The sequence below is a fragment of the Rhamphochromis sp. 'chilingali' genome, assembly GCF_963969265.1.
Source record: "Rhamphochromis sp. 'chilingali' genome assembly, chromosome: 22".
Lineage (NCBI taxonomy): Eukaryota > Metazoa > Chordata > Actinopteri > Cichliformes > Cichlidae > Rhamphochromis > Rhamphochromis sp. 'chilingali'.
In genome coordinates this window covers 12147996-12162577 of record NC_137950.1, presented here as the reverse complement: position 1 = coordinate 12162577, position 14582 = coordinate 12147996, and the positions used below count along the sequence as shown (strand labels likewise).

Genomic DNA, 14582 nt, shown 5'->3' with positions numbered 1-14582 from the left:
CCACCCTACGCACTGTTCTTGAGCTAATCTAAAATATTTGTAGAAGCAGTCCGCATGCCTAAGTGCATTTGGCCAGAGGGGCCGATGGCGCGATATGGCAGCCTCGCTTCTGTCAGTCTGCCCCAGGGCAGCTGTGGCTACAACTGTAGCTGCCTCCACCAGTGTGTGAACGTGAGAGTGAATGAATAGTGGTATTGTAAAGCGCTTTGGGTGCCTTGAAAAGCGCTATATAAATCCAATCCATTATTATTATTATTATTATTATTATTTGTTATACACATGTGGTCATGGAAGTGATTGGAGCACATGATCCAATGATTTGGATTGGTACCTGCTTACTTGGGAAAACAAACATGACGGTAGGTCATGAGTCTCTGCATAGTAGATTAACACTGTCGTCAGACTATTTTATCTTGGCATCTCTGGCATCTCTGAAATGTAGGAGTTGGGTTTCAACCTGTCCATTAGCAAAGTTCAAATGTATGAAATGGAACCTTGGATCAGTCTTGAGGTTGGTTACTGTACTCTACAATGTTAGCTGGTTGTATTTTATGCTAACTGAAGGAGAAAAGAACTGAAAGGATATATTACAGGCTGTTGCTACAGTTTTTTTTCCTGAAGCGTTGTGCTTTATGTACTCTCTTTGCAGGTTCTTTGCGTCATTTTTGGTTTCAGCCCACTAAGACAGCCCACTGAGCAACTAAGGTGGATAAGCCTTGAAGCAACATTTAATCAGGTTTGATGGGTTCAGTTAAACCGTGAGTCACTGATTGGAGATTACAATAACAAGAATTCTAGTTTCATTTTTAAGACAAAGGCAGCATTTGCTCTGAGACGAACAGCTGAACAAGCCTCCAGACTTCCAAGAAGACAGACCTGACAAAGCTGCAGCCATGGGTGAGTGGGGCTTCATCGGTGGATTATTTAAAGACTTCCAGACCCATTTACCGATGCTGGGTCGTTTCTGGCTCGTCCTCGTTTTGGTGTTTAGGATACTAATCCTGGGAACTGTGGCCAGTGACATGTTTGAGGACGAGCAGGAGGAATTTACCTGTAACACCCTCCAGCCAGGATGTAAGCAGGTGTGTTACGATGAGGCTTTCCCCATCTCCCAGTACAGATTCTGGGTGTTTCATTTGATCCTCATCGCTACACCTTCTCTGCTTTACTTCGTGTATGTAACACATCAAGATCACAAGAGGGCCAACAGCTCCTCGTCGAGGAAAAGGAGCAGCAGGAAGAACAGAGAAGAAAAAACTTCCAAGGTGCTCTACATTATCACTGTGATCTTCCGCATACTGGCAGAAATCGGCTTCTTATTTGTCCAGTGGCGTCTCTATGGCTTTGAGGTGAAGGCCCATTTCCAATGTAGCCGTTCTCCCTGCCCCCTAACAGTGGAGTGCTTCACTTCCCGGCCTGCAGAGAAAACAATCTTCCTCCTCTTCTACTTTGCTGTAGGGGTAGTATCAGCATTTTCCAGCATTGTCGAGTTTCTCTACGTCTCTTGTAAGTGGTTTTGCTCAGACCAGGAGGACAGAATCTACCACTGTGACTGCGAGAATCTCCGCAACCACAAGCAAGAGGATACAGAGGAGAAATCAGGAGGAGAGACGATGTCAGTGAGCACGGCCAGCAGTGTGAGAATGAAGAAGGGATCAGTGAGAAGCAGCTCCAGTCGACAGAGCTCCAGCATCAGTCACAAGTACAAGAATCCAAGAGGAAAATATGTGAGCGCCTCGAGGCTTACATTGTGAGAGGACACATATGCTGCAATCACAGCATCCTCCTTTTTCTATCATAAATTTGTGACTACATTTCTAATTCCCTCTACATTTTCCTCTTCATGTGTATTGGCGACATCATGAAGAAACTTATGGGAAAATGACAAAACGAGCACAGACGATAAGAAGGACGCATGAGAGACATCATTGACTTGTTAGTTCTGCTGAATGACGAAAGTCTGCAAGCATTTTGACAGAAACATTTCCTGGAAAACACTTGACAAACTTCCTTACAGGTGATTGGTTTTTAGTCAATGTTGCCCTTTCGTAGCTGTCAGATTCATCAAACATAGAATCTCTAACCCAGCAGGGGATTCAGGCCATACCGAGACAAAAATAAGACCCAAGAAACCTTGAAAATGAGTACTATTTTTATATTTCTTGGAGAGCCACGCCTTGGTCCTACTGGTTCGACTTGCTCTTCTATCTTTTCCTTTCTCTTCTGCTTTCTCTCTCCCCTTTGTTTGTGTGAATGTTGGCATTTGGTTTTTGTGTTTCAGAAGTCAAGCCTCAACCTTACCTGCCCACACATTTCCAGACTGTGGCTAATTACTGTGTTGACTTTGCTGATTGCTTGTTGGCTTCTTAAGGCTGAGGAGTTCCTTCAGTTGACCCCAGGCTGTTGCACCACTCAGTGTAGCTTCGTTTGCATGCTACACTACCAGTGGGCGAGGACCCTCTGCCTATGGTGAAGAGAGAGAATGGCTTCCTGAGTGTTCTAGGCTTTATTAAACTGCCTCAAATAAATATACTTATATATTTCCGGTGCTTTTAACACCACTTTTAAGTCCACTTTGCCAAACTCTTTATTGACTTTCTGGTCCAGATCTAAAAGGAGAGTGTGCTGGAGCCGATGCTAAATGGCACAAAGAAGGTTTCCCCTCTCATCACAGACTATAAGGACTACTTCAGGGCATGCTCTGGATCAGGGCATCACTGAGCTCCTGGACAAACTGAGGTGCAACCTGACAGAATCAGATGGACTGAAACAAAATGACCCACATGTCAAATGTCAGTGTTTATCGTCCTCTTCCTTGCATGAACAAGGAGATACTAGTCCTGCTGGTGGATTAAAGCATCCCCAGGCTTCTACCTTTCTACCTATAAAACCCGGAGAGCAGTCAAATGGTGGAAGTGGAAGCTAAATTGGCTAGTCATTCATATGTATATTAGGCTGTTAAGTAGGAATTCTGGAGGGAGGGGAGTGGGGGTGTGTGATTGAGGGGGTGGGGGAGCTGCTAAAAGCTGTGAACTTCCTTTTGTGTTTCATCTTGATGCATTCTCAATCATCCAGGGAAATAAATCTCCAAAAGTCACCAACTTGGAGTGTTTCAGTTTGCCGTCTTAGGGAGAAATCAACACACATGGGTGTATTTCCTTTGTTGCTGAGATTTATTGATAAAAACAGTACAAAAAAACCAACCATTTGTACACATATTTACAAATAATAATAAAAAGTGAGTGAGTACATTTCAACATTATACCAGTGGTCTGATTGATGCCACAATGGAGCAAATCGAGCAACCGGACCTCCTCTCCAAGGAAAGAAAATTCATCGCCCTGAAGAATCCTCTGGTGTACGGACCTCCTCTCCAAGGAAAGAAAATGCAGAGAAGACTCACCACTCAGCAGGCCTTGGAAATGATCCTGACGGAAGTCGACCCTTGTGACTCGGATGGAGAAGACCTAGCAGTTCAGCCGGATTCGGACTCAGAGCTGTCTGATCAGTCTTCCGGTTAGTTTCATTTCATGTTATTTCCTTTTTCATTTCAAACAAGTAAGTGGATGTAGTTAGTAAGTAAGATATTTCAGACATTATTCTGATACAGAGGAGGAGATACTGGAATTATAATTAGTATCTATGCATGCATTTGTGATTTTGTTTGACCTTCCCATTTTGCTCACAATTTGAATTTGTTCACACTGCAGATGAGGAGACTGCTTCTCCACCGAAAAAGAGACCTTGTTTGGGGACTGAGACAGCGAAAGATGGCACAGTGTGGCGTGAAGAACATGTGGGGACCTGTCTCCCTTTCACCCCAATAGAAGCGTACGCTGCAGATGGAGAGCCAACGGCTAAGGCCAGGAGAAGTATCTCGAGTCGCCTTCAGAGCTTCCTGAAGCCCACAGATAATTGGAACTATGGCACGAAACCGCTTCCAAGACATCATGCAACACCTACGCTTTGATGACAAGTCCACCCGCAGTGATCGAGCAAAGACTGATAAGTTCGCTGCAATTTCCAGTGTGTGGGGATCATTTGTCACCAACTGCATCACGTGCTACAACCCTGGTCTACATATCACCGTTGATGAACAGCTTTTCCCATCAAAGACTCGGTGCTGTTTCCTGCAGTATATTGCAAGTAAACCGGACAAGTTTGGGATCAAGTTTTGGGTGGCCTGCGACCTAAAATCCAAGTACATTTGCAATGTCTTCCCATATCTTGGCAAGGACCCCAGTCGTCCCACTGGGGAGAGACTTTCTGAAAATGTAGTAATGAGGCTGATGGAACCATTCCTAGACAAGGGCAGAAATGTTACCACGGACAATTTCTTCACATCGCTTTCACTTGCGCAAAAACTTCTTGGACGGAAAACCACCATCCTCGGCACAGTCAACAAGATTCGCAGGGAAATTCCTCAATCCACTAGACAGACAGATCGCAATGAATTCACCACTCAGGTATGTTGCAGGTCTTTTGTGGTTCTATGTTTATGTGTTTCATTGTGTGTAAAAGGGCTATGGAAATAACAATTTATCTTATTTTTTAGGTGTTTTCAACCTCTGCTGCCACGCTGATGGCGTATGCGGCCAAACGGAAGAAGACAGTCTATATTCTTAGCAGCATGCACAGCGTGGTTCAGACTGATAACACTACCAAAAGGAAGCCAAACACTGTCACCCTTTACAACAAAACAAAGTGTGGCGTGGATGTGATGGACCAGATGGTTCGGGAGTACACTGTCCGCAAAGGAACACGGCGCTGGCCAGTCGCCGTGTTTTATAACATGATTGACATGGCAGCACTGAATGCACATGTGCTGTATCAAGCATGCACCGGGACGAAGGAAAGACGGGTGGACTTCCTGGTGGAGCTTGCAAGGGAGTTGGCTCGCTCTCATGTAGCTGCGAAGAAGGCAAGAAAAGATCAGTTGCTTCGGACACAACCCTCCACACCGAGCCCTGGAAAAAGGGCCACGTGTCAGGTCAAACACAGATGCAAAAAAAATCAGGCCACTGTGCGATGTGTTCACTGCTACAGGTACACATGTGGTAAATGCAGACGACAGATACCGTGGCAGTGCCAGGATTGTGAGTGATTGCTGAAAATGTTGAAATGTACTCACTCACTTTTTATCATTATTTGTAAATATGTGTACAAATGGTTGGTTTTTTGTACTGTTTTCATCAATAAATGTCAGCAACAAAGGACATACAAAGGACATGTGTTGATTTCTCCCTAAGATGGCAAACTGAAACACTCCACTCCCCCACCCCCTCAATCACTCACCCCCACTCCCCTCCCTCCAGAATTCCTAGGTAACGACCTAATATACATATGAATGACTCCAGCATTTGACTGACTGCTCTCCGGCTTTTAAAGGTAGAAACGCAAAATGATGACTCCGCGGGGGTCTAAGGTAGAAAACCAAAATGACTGCTCTCCGGGGGTCTAAGTGTTAAAGACCTTCTACGACCCTCTCCACCTCTGCTAGACTAAGTAACTGGCTCCTGGAATCTCCTCCATGCTTCTGATCAGATATATTAACATTGTGCATGTGTGTGTCGAGAACAACTAAAAGAAGGAAGCGATACCTGTTCTGCATAAATGGGCTACGATTCAACCCAGTCGAGGCTTCGGCAAACAAGATTTTTAGCCACAACAAACGTCAACAATCGTGTGTTGTTTATTTGTTTGTTAATTTATTTCGATCATGTAAACAATATAAGGGTACATTTAGCAAAGAAAAGAAGAGAAAAAAAATACTATACAAATAAAGTTAATTTATTTCAATATTGCTTCATCTGTTCCGATTCAGTTACACATCGAAAAGGAGTGGGAAGAAGTACACACTCATTTAATCCCACCCCTTTGCCATAAGCTATCAGTCAATATATAGTCAGCTTCCTTACTGATATAATCTGTAGTAAAAATAGCAAACAGACTTCTGATAATATATACATCACATGACATTTTCGAAATAGAGACATTCACTGAATTTCAACATTTTTCCTTTCTTTATAATTCAAGAAAATCATATCTTTATAACTCTTTTTGAGCTGCTTTATGTTTAGATGTTGCTTCCACTCCATATTCAAACTGTTCCACAGCTTCAGTCTATGCACAGAAACACAAAAGCTTTTTCTTGTAGTACGTCCCTTCACAATTTTGAAGTTACAAAAACCCCTTAAATTATAAATTCCTTGTTTAAAAAGAAAAACATACTCTCAGTATTATCTGGCAGTTCCTTGTTTTTTGCTTTGAATAGAATTTGTGCTGTTTGGAATTTCACTTGATCAGCCAATTTCAATATTTCAGACTGCAAGAAAAGTGAGTTTGTATGATCCCTATAACCTGCACTGTGGATGATTCAAACTGTTTGTTTTCTTCTTTTATTTGAAGAGTAAAAAGTGAATGTAATGTACTTTTATGTAATGTAACGTACTGTACTCTGCACAATAGCTTAAGTAAGGTGAAACCAGTGAACAGTAGATAATATGAAGTGATGTCCCGTCTAATACCTGCTTTCCCTTGTTTAGGATTCCAATGCTTGATTCTTTGGAATGAATATATCTTACGTGAGCTCTCCAGTTAAGTTTTTCATGTATTATTACCCCTAGAAATTATTATAATTTATTTGAATCTTAGCATTTGTATTTAAACTACTATTTCCAAACAACGTAATTTTAGTTTTATTCAAATTTAATGATCATTTGTTGTTTTTAATCCAGAATTTTACTTTAATTATTTCATTAGTCATCTCATCCAGTAAATGCTGCAGATCATCACCAGAGCAGAAAACGTTTGCAAAGAGTACCATTTTTAATACTCTGGACACTTTACAAGTGTCATTGATGTGTAAGTTGAAGAATTTTGGGCCCAAAACTGACCCTTGGGGTACACCACAAGCAATGTCCATACACAAGGAGCAACAGCCATTTAATTTCACAAGCTGCTTCCTGTCACTTAAATAACTCAGAACCCAATTTAAAACTACCCCTCTGACACCATAATGTTCCTTTCTCAAGTCTATGAATAGCCCAGCCACGTGTTGTTTTTTGTAATAAATAAATATTTTTGGCAGAATTGTATATTGCTTGTGTACAACTTAGATTTCTCCATCCATCCATCTATATCTATATATTTATTTCACAATAGTAGATATTTATTTTGAACCAGTGTACACCTGTCTTGTGGAAAACTTAGTCTGACATGGATATTACAGCATATCAGAGCCCTTAAAAATGTTGATAATCATACATAAGTTGTGAAGATTTGCACTTTAACTGTAAAGTTTGTTAAAGTTTCACAAAGAAACCCATTCTTATGCAAAGCAGCATCAAAAACAGCACCGCTCTTTGGTTCATGCCCGTTACCAAGAAAGCCAAGAAAATCCTGGGGTCAGATGATGAGGGTTAAGATAAGATAAGATAACCTTTATTGATGGCCTGTCTGAGTGTTAAATGGAGATAGAGGAAGTGGATGTGCCCACAGAGTGCAGAGTGAACATAAAACTAAAGGTGAATCTGCTGATGAACCAGACTGCTGTCTCTGCTAATGGATTTCAGAATGATTGTTCTTTTGAAATAAAAAAAAAAAAAGAAAAGAAAAGAAATAAAAAGAAATCATAGCACATTTATATTTGGCGTGGGTTTTTTATCACTGCAACCAGTGCTCCTTGCACCGAGAGGGTCTCTTCATTGGACACCAATGACTTCGAAAGGGAAAGCAAAGCTCCAGAAAGAAAAAGGAGCTCAGTGACGACGCTGACAACTTCTCAGATAAACTCATATCACGCCTTGAAGCCAAGACAACTGCTGGCACCAAGATCAATTTTTACAGTTCAACTCTCAGTGATATTTTCTATTATAAGATGAGATAAACTTTGTGACACCCCCTGGGTCTGGGTGCAGTTCCCCCCTCCAGGGGCAAGGGTACCTAGATCCGGTTTGTAGAGTACGCTTGGGGAGTGTGATCGTGTGTACTCTTTATGTCTGTCTCCACGTTGGTTGAGTGTGGAGTAAGTGCATATGAGAGCATGAGGGTGGGAATGGATGTTTGTGTCTGTGTGTGCCTGTATGTCTGTGTCTATATTTTTATATGTTAGGAGGTGGTCAGAGGAGGCAATAGCGGAACTACAGGGCTGTTTCGAGGTGACCGACTGGGAAACACTCTGTGAGCCTCACGCCGAGGACATCAATGGGCTTACTGAGTGTATCACAGACTACATAACTTTCTGCACCGACTCCATTGTTCCAGCTCAGACTGTTCATTGTTACCCAAATAACAAGCCGTGGGTGACTAAGGACATCAAAGCCCTCCTCAACAACAAGAAGAGGGCTTTCAGAGGGGGCAACAAAGAGGAGGTGAGGAAGATCCAGGTGTTACTAAAGGACAAGATCAGAGAGGCTAAGGACAATTACAAGAGGAAGCTGGAGTGGAAACTCCAGCAGAACAGCATGAGAGAGGTGTGGAGGGGCATGAAGACCATCACTGGATTCAGGCCAACCAACAGCAGGGGAGCTGAGGGAGGTGAGAATAGAGCCAATGAGTTGAATCTGTTTTTCAATAGATTCGACACCACAGTGTCTGCTCCCACCCCCACAACCTCACCTGTAGTCAGCCTGGAATCCAGAGCCACACCACTGTGCCAGCCTCTCTCTTCACATGTTGCCTCCTGTGAGATTCCTGACACCCCTCCCCCACCCATCACCTTCACTCAATACCAGGTTGAGATGCAAATGAGGAGACTTCACTCAGGCAAGTCTGCTGGACCAGACGGAGTGAGTCCCCTTGTCCTCAAGACCTGTGCCCCCCAGCTGTGTGGAGTCTTTCATAAACTGTTTATGCTGAGTCTGAGTCTGCAGAGGGTCCCGGTGATGTGGAAGACATCATGCCTCGTCCCTGTACCAAAGACGCCTCGTCCCAGTGGCCCCCAGGATTACAGGCCTGTGGCACTGACCTCTCACATCATGAAGACCCTGGAAAGGCTCATCCTGGACCAGCTGCGACCCATAGTAAGACCACATCTGGATCCCCTTCAGTTCGCTTATCAGGCTCGTCTCGGAACAGAGGACGCCATCATCTACCTGCTCAATCGTGTCTACACCCATCTGGACCAGCCGGCAAGCACTGTGAGGGTCATGTTTTTTGACTTTTCCAGTGCTTTCAACACCATCAGGCCGACCCTCCTGGGTGATAAGTTAGCAGCGATGCAGGTGGATGCTTCTCTGGTGTCCTGGATTGTTGATTACCTGACAGGAAGACCACAATATGTACGTCTCCCACAGTGTGTGTCTGACAAGGTGATCAGCAACACAGGGGCGCCACAGGGGACTGTCCTCTCCCCCTTCCTCTTCACCCTCTACACCACAGACTTCAGCCACTGCACAGAGACCTGCCATCTTCAGAAGTTTTCTGATGACTCTGCGGTGGTTGGATGCATCAGCAGGGATGATGAGACAGAGTACCGGGCTGTGGTCAACTCCTTTGTCACGTGGTGTGAGCAGAATCATCTGCAGCTCAACGTGGCAAAGACCAAGGAACTGATCGTGGACTTCAGGAAGACCAGGAAACACTTGACCCCTGTTTCAATCCAGGGGGTCAGTGTTGACATTGTGGAGGACTATAAATACCTTGGAGTACACATTGACAATAAACTGGACTGGGCTAAAAACACCACAGCACTTTACAGGAAGGGCCAGAGTCGTCTCTATTTTTTGAGGCGACTGAGGTCCTTCAACATATGCCGGAAAATGCTGAGGATTTTCTATGAGTCTGTTGTGGCCAGTGCGATCCTCTATGCTGTTGCATGCTGGGGGAGCAGGCTGAGGGTCGCAGATGCCAACAGACTTAATAAACTAATCCGTAAGGCCAGCAATGTTGTGGGGATGGAGCTGGACTCCCTCAAGGTGGTGTCGGAGAGGCGGATGCTGTCCAAGATAAAGACAATGTTGGATAACACCTCCCACCCACTTCATGACATGCTGGTCAGTCACAGGAGCACGTTCAGTGAGAGACTGAGATTACCGAAAAGCACCACTGAACGACACAGGAAATCATTCCTGCCTGTGGCCATCTCCCTGTACAACGCATCCACTTAACACACTGTTTGCTGCTATAACTACACATTTCTTTTTCTTTCTTTTTCAGCTATTTATTTATGAGTGACTTATGTATGTATGTATGTATGTATGTATGTATGTATATATATGTATATATTGTACTATTCTTAGTTAGTGTATTGTCTGTCTTGTCTTAATGTTGGTTTATAATGGAGCACTGTAACAAAAAATAATTTCCCCCAGGGATCAATAAAGTATTCTGATTCTGATTCTGATTCTATATGTCAGGTTGGGTATCAGACGCCACCTCTCTGGGGACATCTCAGGCCCTCCAAGGTTTGGAGGCCTATCTCCACCCACCACCACTTCCCCTGCCAGTGGCGGACTCCCTCAGGTGTCGGTGCGTTGGTGGTTCTTTGTGTCTGGGGGTGGGCGTCCGGGTACACACCGGCTCACTCCTTGGCGGCCGCTTATCGGGGCCTGGAGCCTGGGGCTCGCTCGGACCACTACGGGGGTGGGGTGCCCCCGGCCTCTCGGCCTGGGGCTCGGTCACTCAGGCACAGCTGGCTGCCGGCGGAGCTCACGGGCGCGTCACTGCAACTCCCCCTGGCTTCTGCTCCGCGGCTGCTGAGTGAGCCCTCATCTGGGACTCTCCTCAGCTCTTTCTGGGATGTTTCTGGGACAGTGGCGCGGCTGCCCCTCTGTTGGTCTTCCTTGGTCTCTTGTGTTCTGGGGGCCTCTGGATGTCTGGAGTTTTGATCTCCTCCATACCTGCTTCATACCCTGGTGGACGGGGCTGTGGCCCCCCCACACTCCCTAGCAGATCGTTACATGGAGAAACCTTTGGAATGCAAGCATGCTGATCCACACAGGTATGCACACAGGTGTACACACGGGTATTCACAGACGCGGACTACAGCTTTCTTGGCTGCTGCCTCAAAGCACATTGTGCGCTGTCTATCTTGCGTGCTGCACAATATCGTTTATTATTTAGTATCTACTGATATCTACTGCTAGCTAGTTTATTTTGATGGTGCTGTTTTTTTTTATTATGTTGCTCTTTGTTGTTTGCTTTCTCTTCTGTTTTTTTTCTCCATACAGGTGACCCAGGTGTTTTTTTTTGTTTGTTTTTTTTGTTTTTTTTTCTTTCTTCCCCCCCTTCTCACCGTCTCTTCTCCCCTTTGGTTTTCTTTCTCTCCCTCTCTTTCTTTCATTCTTTCTCCCTGTCCTATCCCCCAGTCATGTCTGTCCCGTTTGTAGCAACTTAAAATAAAATAAATTCATAATTATAATAAAGGTCAATCAAATGCCCCTCCTTGAATCGCTACCTTATCGTGGTGGAGGGGTTTGTGTGTCACAGGGATCCCAGGGGCTATGTTGTCTGGGGGCTTTTGCCCCCTGGTAGGGTCTCCCATGGCAAATTGGCCCTGGGTGAGGGACCAGACAAAGAGCGATTCATAAGACCCTTATGAAAAGGACATCGAGGGAACAGTTTACCCTGCCCGGGATAGGGTTACCGGGGCCCCGCCCTGGAGCCAGGCCCGGGGAGGGTGCCCGAGGGCGAGCGTCTGGTGGCCGGGCCTTAGTCCATGGGGCCCGGCCGGGCACAGCCCGAAGAGGAGACATGGGCCCATCCTCCCGCAGGCCCACCACCCGCAGGAGGCGCCATAGGGGTCGGGTGCATTGTGTGCCGGGTGGCGGCCAGGAGCGGAGGCCCTGGCGGACTGACCCCCGGCTGCCAAGACTGGCAATAAGGATGAAGACTTTCGGACTGCCTCGAAGAGATTCTGGCAAACCGTCAGACGTCTCAGGAGGGGAAAGCGGTGCTCTACCTGCACTGTGTATAGTGCTGGCGGAGTGCTGCTGACGTCGACTGAGAAAATTGTCAGGCGGTGGAAGGAATACTTCGAGGACCTCCTTAATCCCACTGACACGTCTTCCGAGGAGGAAGCAGAGTCTGGGGATGAGGGGAATGACCCGCCAATTTCCGGGGGTGAGGTCACTGAGGCAGTTAAACAACTCCTTGGTGGCAGAGCCCCTGGTGTTGATGAGGTCCGCCCCGAGTTCCTGAAGGCTCTGAACGTTGTAGGGCTGTCCTGGTTGACACGCCTCTGCAATGTTGCGTGGAGATCAGGGGCAGTACCTGTGGACTGGCAGACCGGGGTGGTGGTCCCCATCTTCAAGAAAGGGGACCGGAGGGTGTGTTCCAACTACAGGGGGATCACACTCCTCAGCCTCCCTGGGAAAGTCTATGCCAGGGTGCTGGAAAGGAGAGTTCGTCCGCTAGTCGAACCTCGGATACAGGAGGAACAATGCGGTTTTCGTCCTGGTCGCGGCACACTGGACCAGCTCTTTATCCTCTCCAGGATACTTGAGGGTGCATGGGAGTTTGCCCAACCAGTCTACATGTGTTTTGTGGACTTGGAGAAGGCATTCGACCGTGTCCCTCGGGGTGTCCTGTGGGAGGTGTTGCGGGAATATGGGGTGTCTGGCCCATTGCTACGGGCCATTCGATCCCTATACAACCGTTGCAAGAGCTTGGTTCGCATTGCCGGCAATAAGTCGGACTCGTTCCCGGTGGGTGATGGGCTTCGCCAGGGCTGCCCTTTGTCTCCGGTTCTGTTCATAATTTTTATGGACAGGATTTCTAGGCGCAGCCAAGTGGCGGAGGGCTTTCGCTTTGGTGGCCTCAGAATCTCATCTCTGATTCTTGCAGATGATGTGGTTCTGTTGGCTTCATCGGGTGAGGGCCTCCAGCTCGCACTGGAGTGGTTCGCAGCCGAGTGTGAAGCAGCGGGAATGAGGATCAGCACCTCCAAATCTGAGGCCATGGTTCTCAGCCGGAAAAGGGTGGAGTGCCCACTCCGGGTCGGGGATGAGTTCCTGCCCCAAGTGGAGGAGTTCAAGTATCTCGGGGTCTTGTTCGCGAGTGATGGGAGAAGGGAGCCGGAGATCGACAGACGGATTGGGGCTGCAGCTGCAGTAATGCGGACGCTGCACCGGTCCGTCGTGGTGAAGAGGGAGCTGAGTGTAAAAGCGAAGCTCTCAATTTACCGGTCGATCTACGTCCCTACCCTCACCTATGGCCACGAGCTGTGGGTAGTGACCGAAAGAACGAGATCGCGGATACAAGCGGCAGAAATGAGCTTCCTCCGAAGGGTGGCTGGCCTCTCCCTTACAGATAGGGTGAGAAGTTCGGCCATCCGGGAGGGGCTCAGAGTAGAGCAGCTGCTGCTCCACATCGAAAGGAGCCAGCTGAGGTGGTTCGGGCATCTGACAAGGATGCCCCCTGGGCGCCTCCTGGGTGAGGTGTTCCAGGCATGTCCCACCGGGAGGAGGCCCCAGGGCAGACCCAGGACACGCTGGAGAGATTATATCTCTCGGCTGGCCTGGGAACGCCTTGGTATTCCCCCGGATAAGCTGGAGGAGGTGGCTGGGGAGAGGGAGGTCTGGGCCTCTTTGCTTAGGCTGCTGCCCCCGCGACCCGGCCCCGGACAAAGCGGATGAAAATGGATGGATGGATGGTCAATCAAATGGACCAATATGGCAAGGCCATGATGATCCACTTGGCATCTTTCTTGGCCTTAAGACAACAATTCTGATGGCTAAAGATCCAAACAGGACACAAGAAAAAAAAAAAAAAAGAGATAAACTTTGTGAATCCCATGCAATGTTTATGTGTGATGTTAGACCCAAATGACAGAATGAATAAACTAAAACAAACCTTTATTTCAGTGAGGCACAAGTCCAGGAGGCAACTAATAGCACAGACAGTGGAGGAGAAAAACAAAAACTATGGACAAATAGCACAACGTGACAAAAACGCACAAACAGGCTGAGGGTTTAAACAGACACACTGATGTACACAGAGACATGGGGAAACTGCGGTACAAGACAGCTGAAAGGAATCAATGACGATGAGATAGAGGAAGTAAAAGCACATACTAGACACAAAGATGCTACCAAACACAGTGGATGGGAAAAATAAAACAAAGTAGAGAATTTCATATAACCACAAGTTGGTACAACTGAAAGGCAAATCAATGTTCAACCCATTTTATCTTGCCATCACTGTCATCTCTGGAACATAGCCAAGTCAGTATATTTCCTCCAGAGTCAATTTCAAAGAGTCAAAACCACGTATATATCCTAAAATAGAAAGAAATTTGGAGCAGTTGACTCTATAATGTTAGTGGGTAAGAGTTTCTTAAAGGCTCGTAAGCTGCTGTTATTGTTTTATGTCTTTAATGATATTGTTGATAGTCTTTGCAGGTTCTTATGTAATGTTTTATTTTTGGTTTAAGGCCGCTGGAGTATGAACTCAGTCAACCCTTAGGATGGATAAGCTACCTTTGATCACTTTTATTGGGTACAGTCTCACTGTGAGTCATATATTGGAGATTATAATAGCAAGAATTCTAGTTTCATTTTTAAAACAAAGGCAGCGTTTGCTCTGAGACAAACAGGTGAACAAGCCTCCAGACTTCCAAAAGGCCTGACAGAGCTGCAGTC

The 14582-nt window shown here is 46.2% G+C and overlaps 2 protein-coding genes across 2 annotated transcripts; both read left to right on the top strand.

Moving 5' to 3' along the window:
• Positions 1-818: 818 nt before the first annotated feature.
• LOC308391037 (gap junction delta-3 protein-like) lies at positions 819-2886 on the top strand. The gene has a single exon (XM_080873454.1). The coding sequence runs from the start codon at positions 894-896 to the stop codon at positions 1752-1754; it is 861 nt and encodes a 286-aa protein (XP_080729580.1). The 5' UTR covers positions 819-893; the 3' UTR covers positions 1755-2886.
• A 154-nt stretch (positions 2887-3040) lies between these two features.
• LOC308390515 (piggyBac transposable element-derived protein 4-like) lies at positions 3041-5233 on the top strand. Its single transcript, XM_080872600.1, has 3 exons — positions 3041-3516; positions 3711-4466; positions 4556-5233. The coding sequence occupies exons 2-3, from the start codon at positions 3924-3926 to the stop codon at positions 5102-5104; spliced, it is 1092 nt and encodes a 363-aa protein (XP_080728726.1). The 5' UTR covers positions 3041-3516; positions 3711-3923; the 3' UTR covers positions 5105-5233.
• Positions 5234-14582: the final 9349 nt, after the last annotated feature.

Bases quoted from the DNA above. Each gene is read 5' to 3' on its own strand.
- LOC308391037 (XM_080873454.1), top strand. From the start codon at position 894: ATGGGTGAGTGGGGCTTCATCGGTGGATTATTTAAAGACTTCCAGACC.
- LOC308390515 (XM_080872600.1), top strand. From the start codon at position 3,924: ATGGCACGAAACCGCTTCCAAGACATCATGCAACACCTACGCTTTGAT. The intron at 4,467-4,555 runs GTATGTTGCAGG...CTTATTTTTTAG, and splicing joins GCAATGAATTCACCACTCAG to GTGTTTTCAACCTCTGCTGC.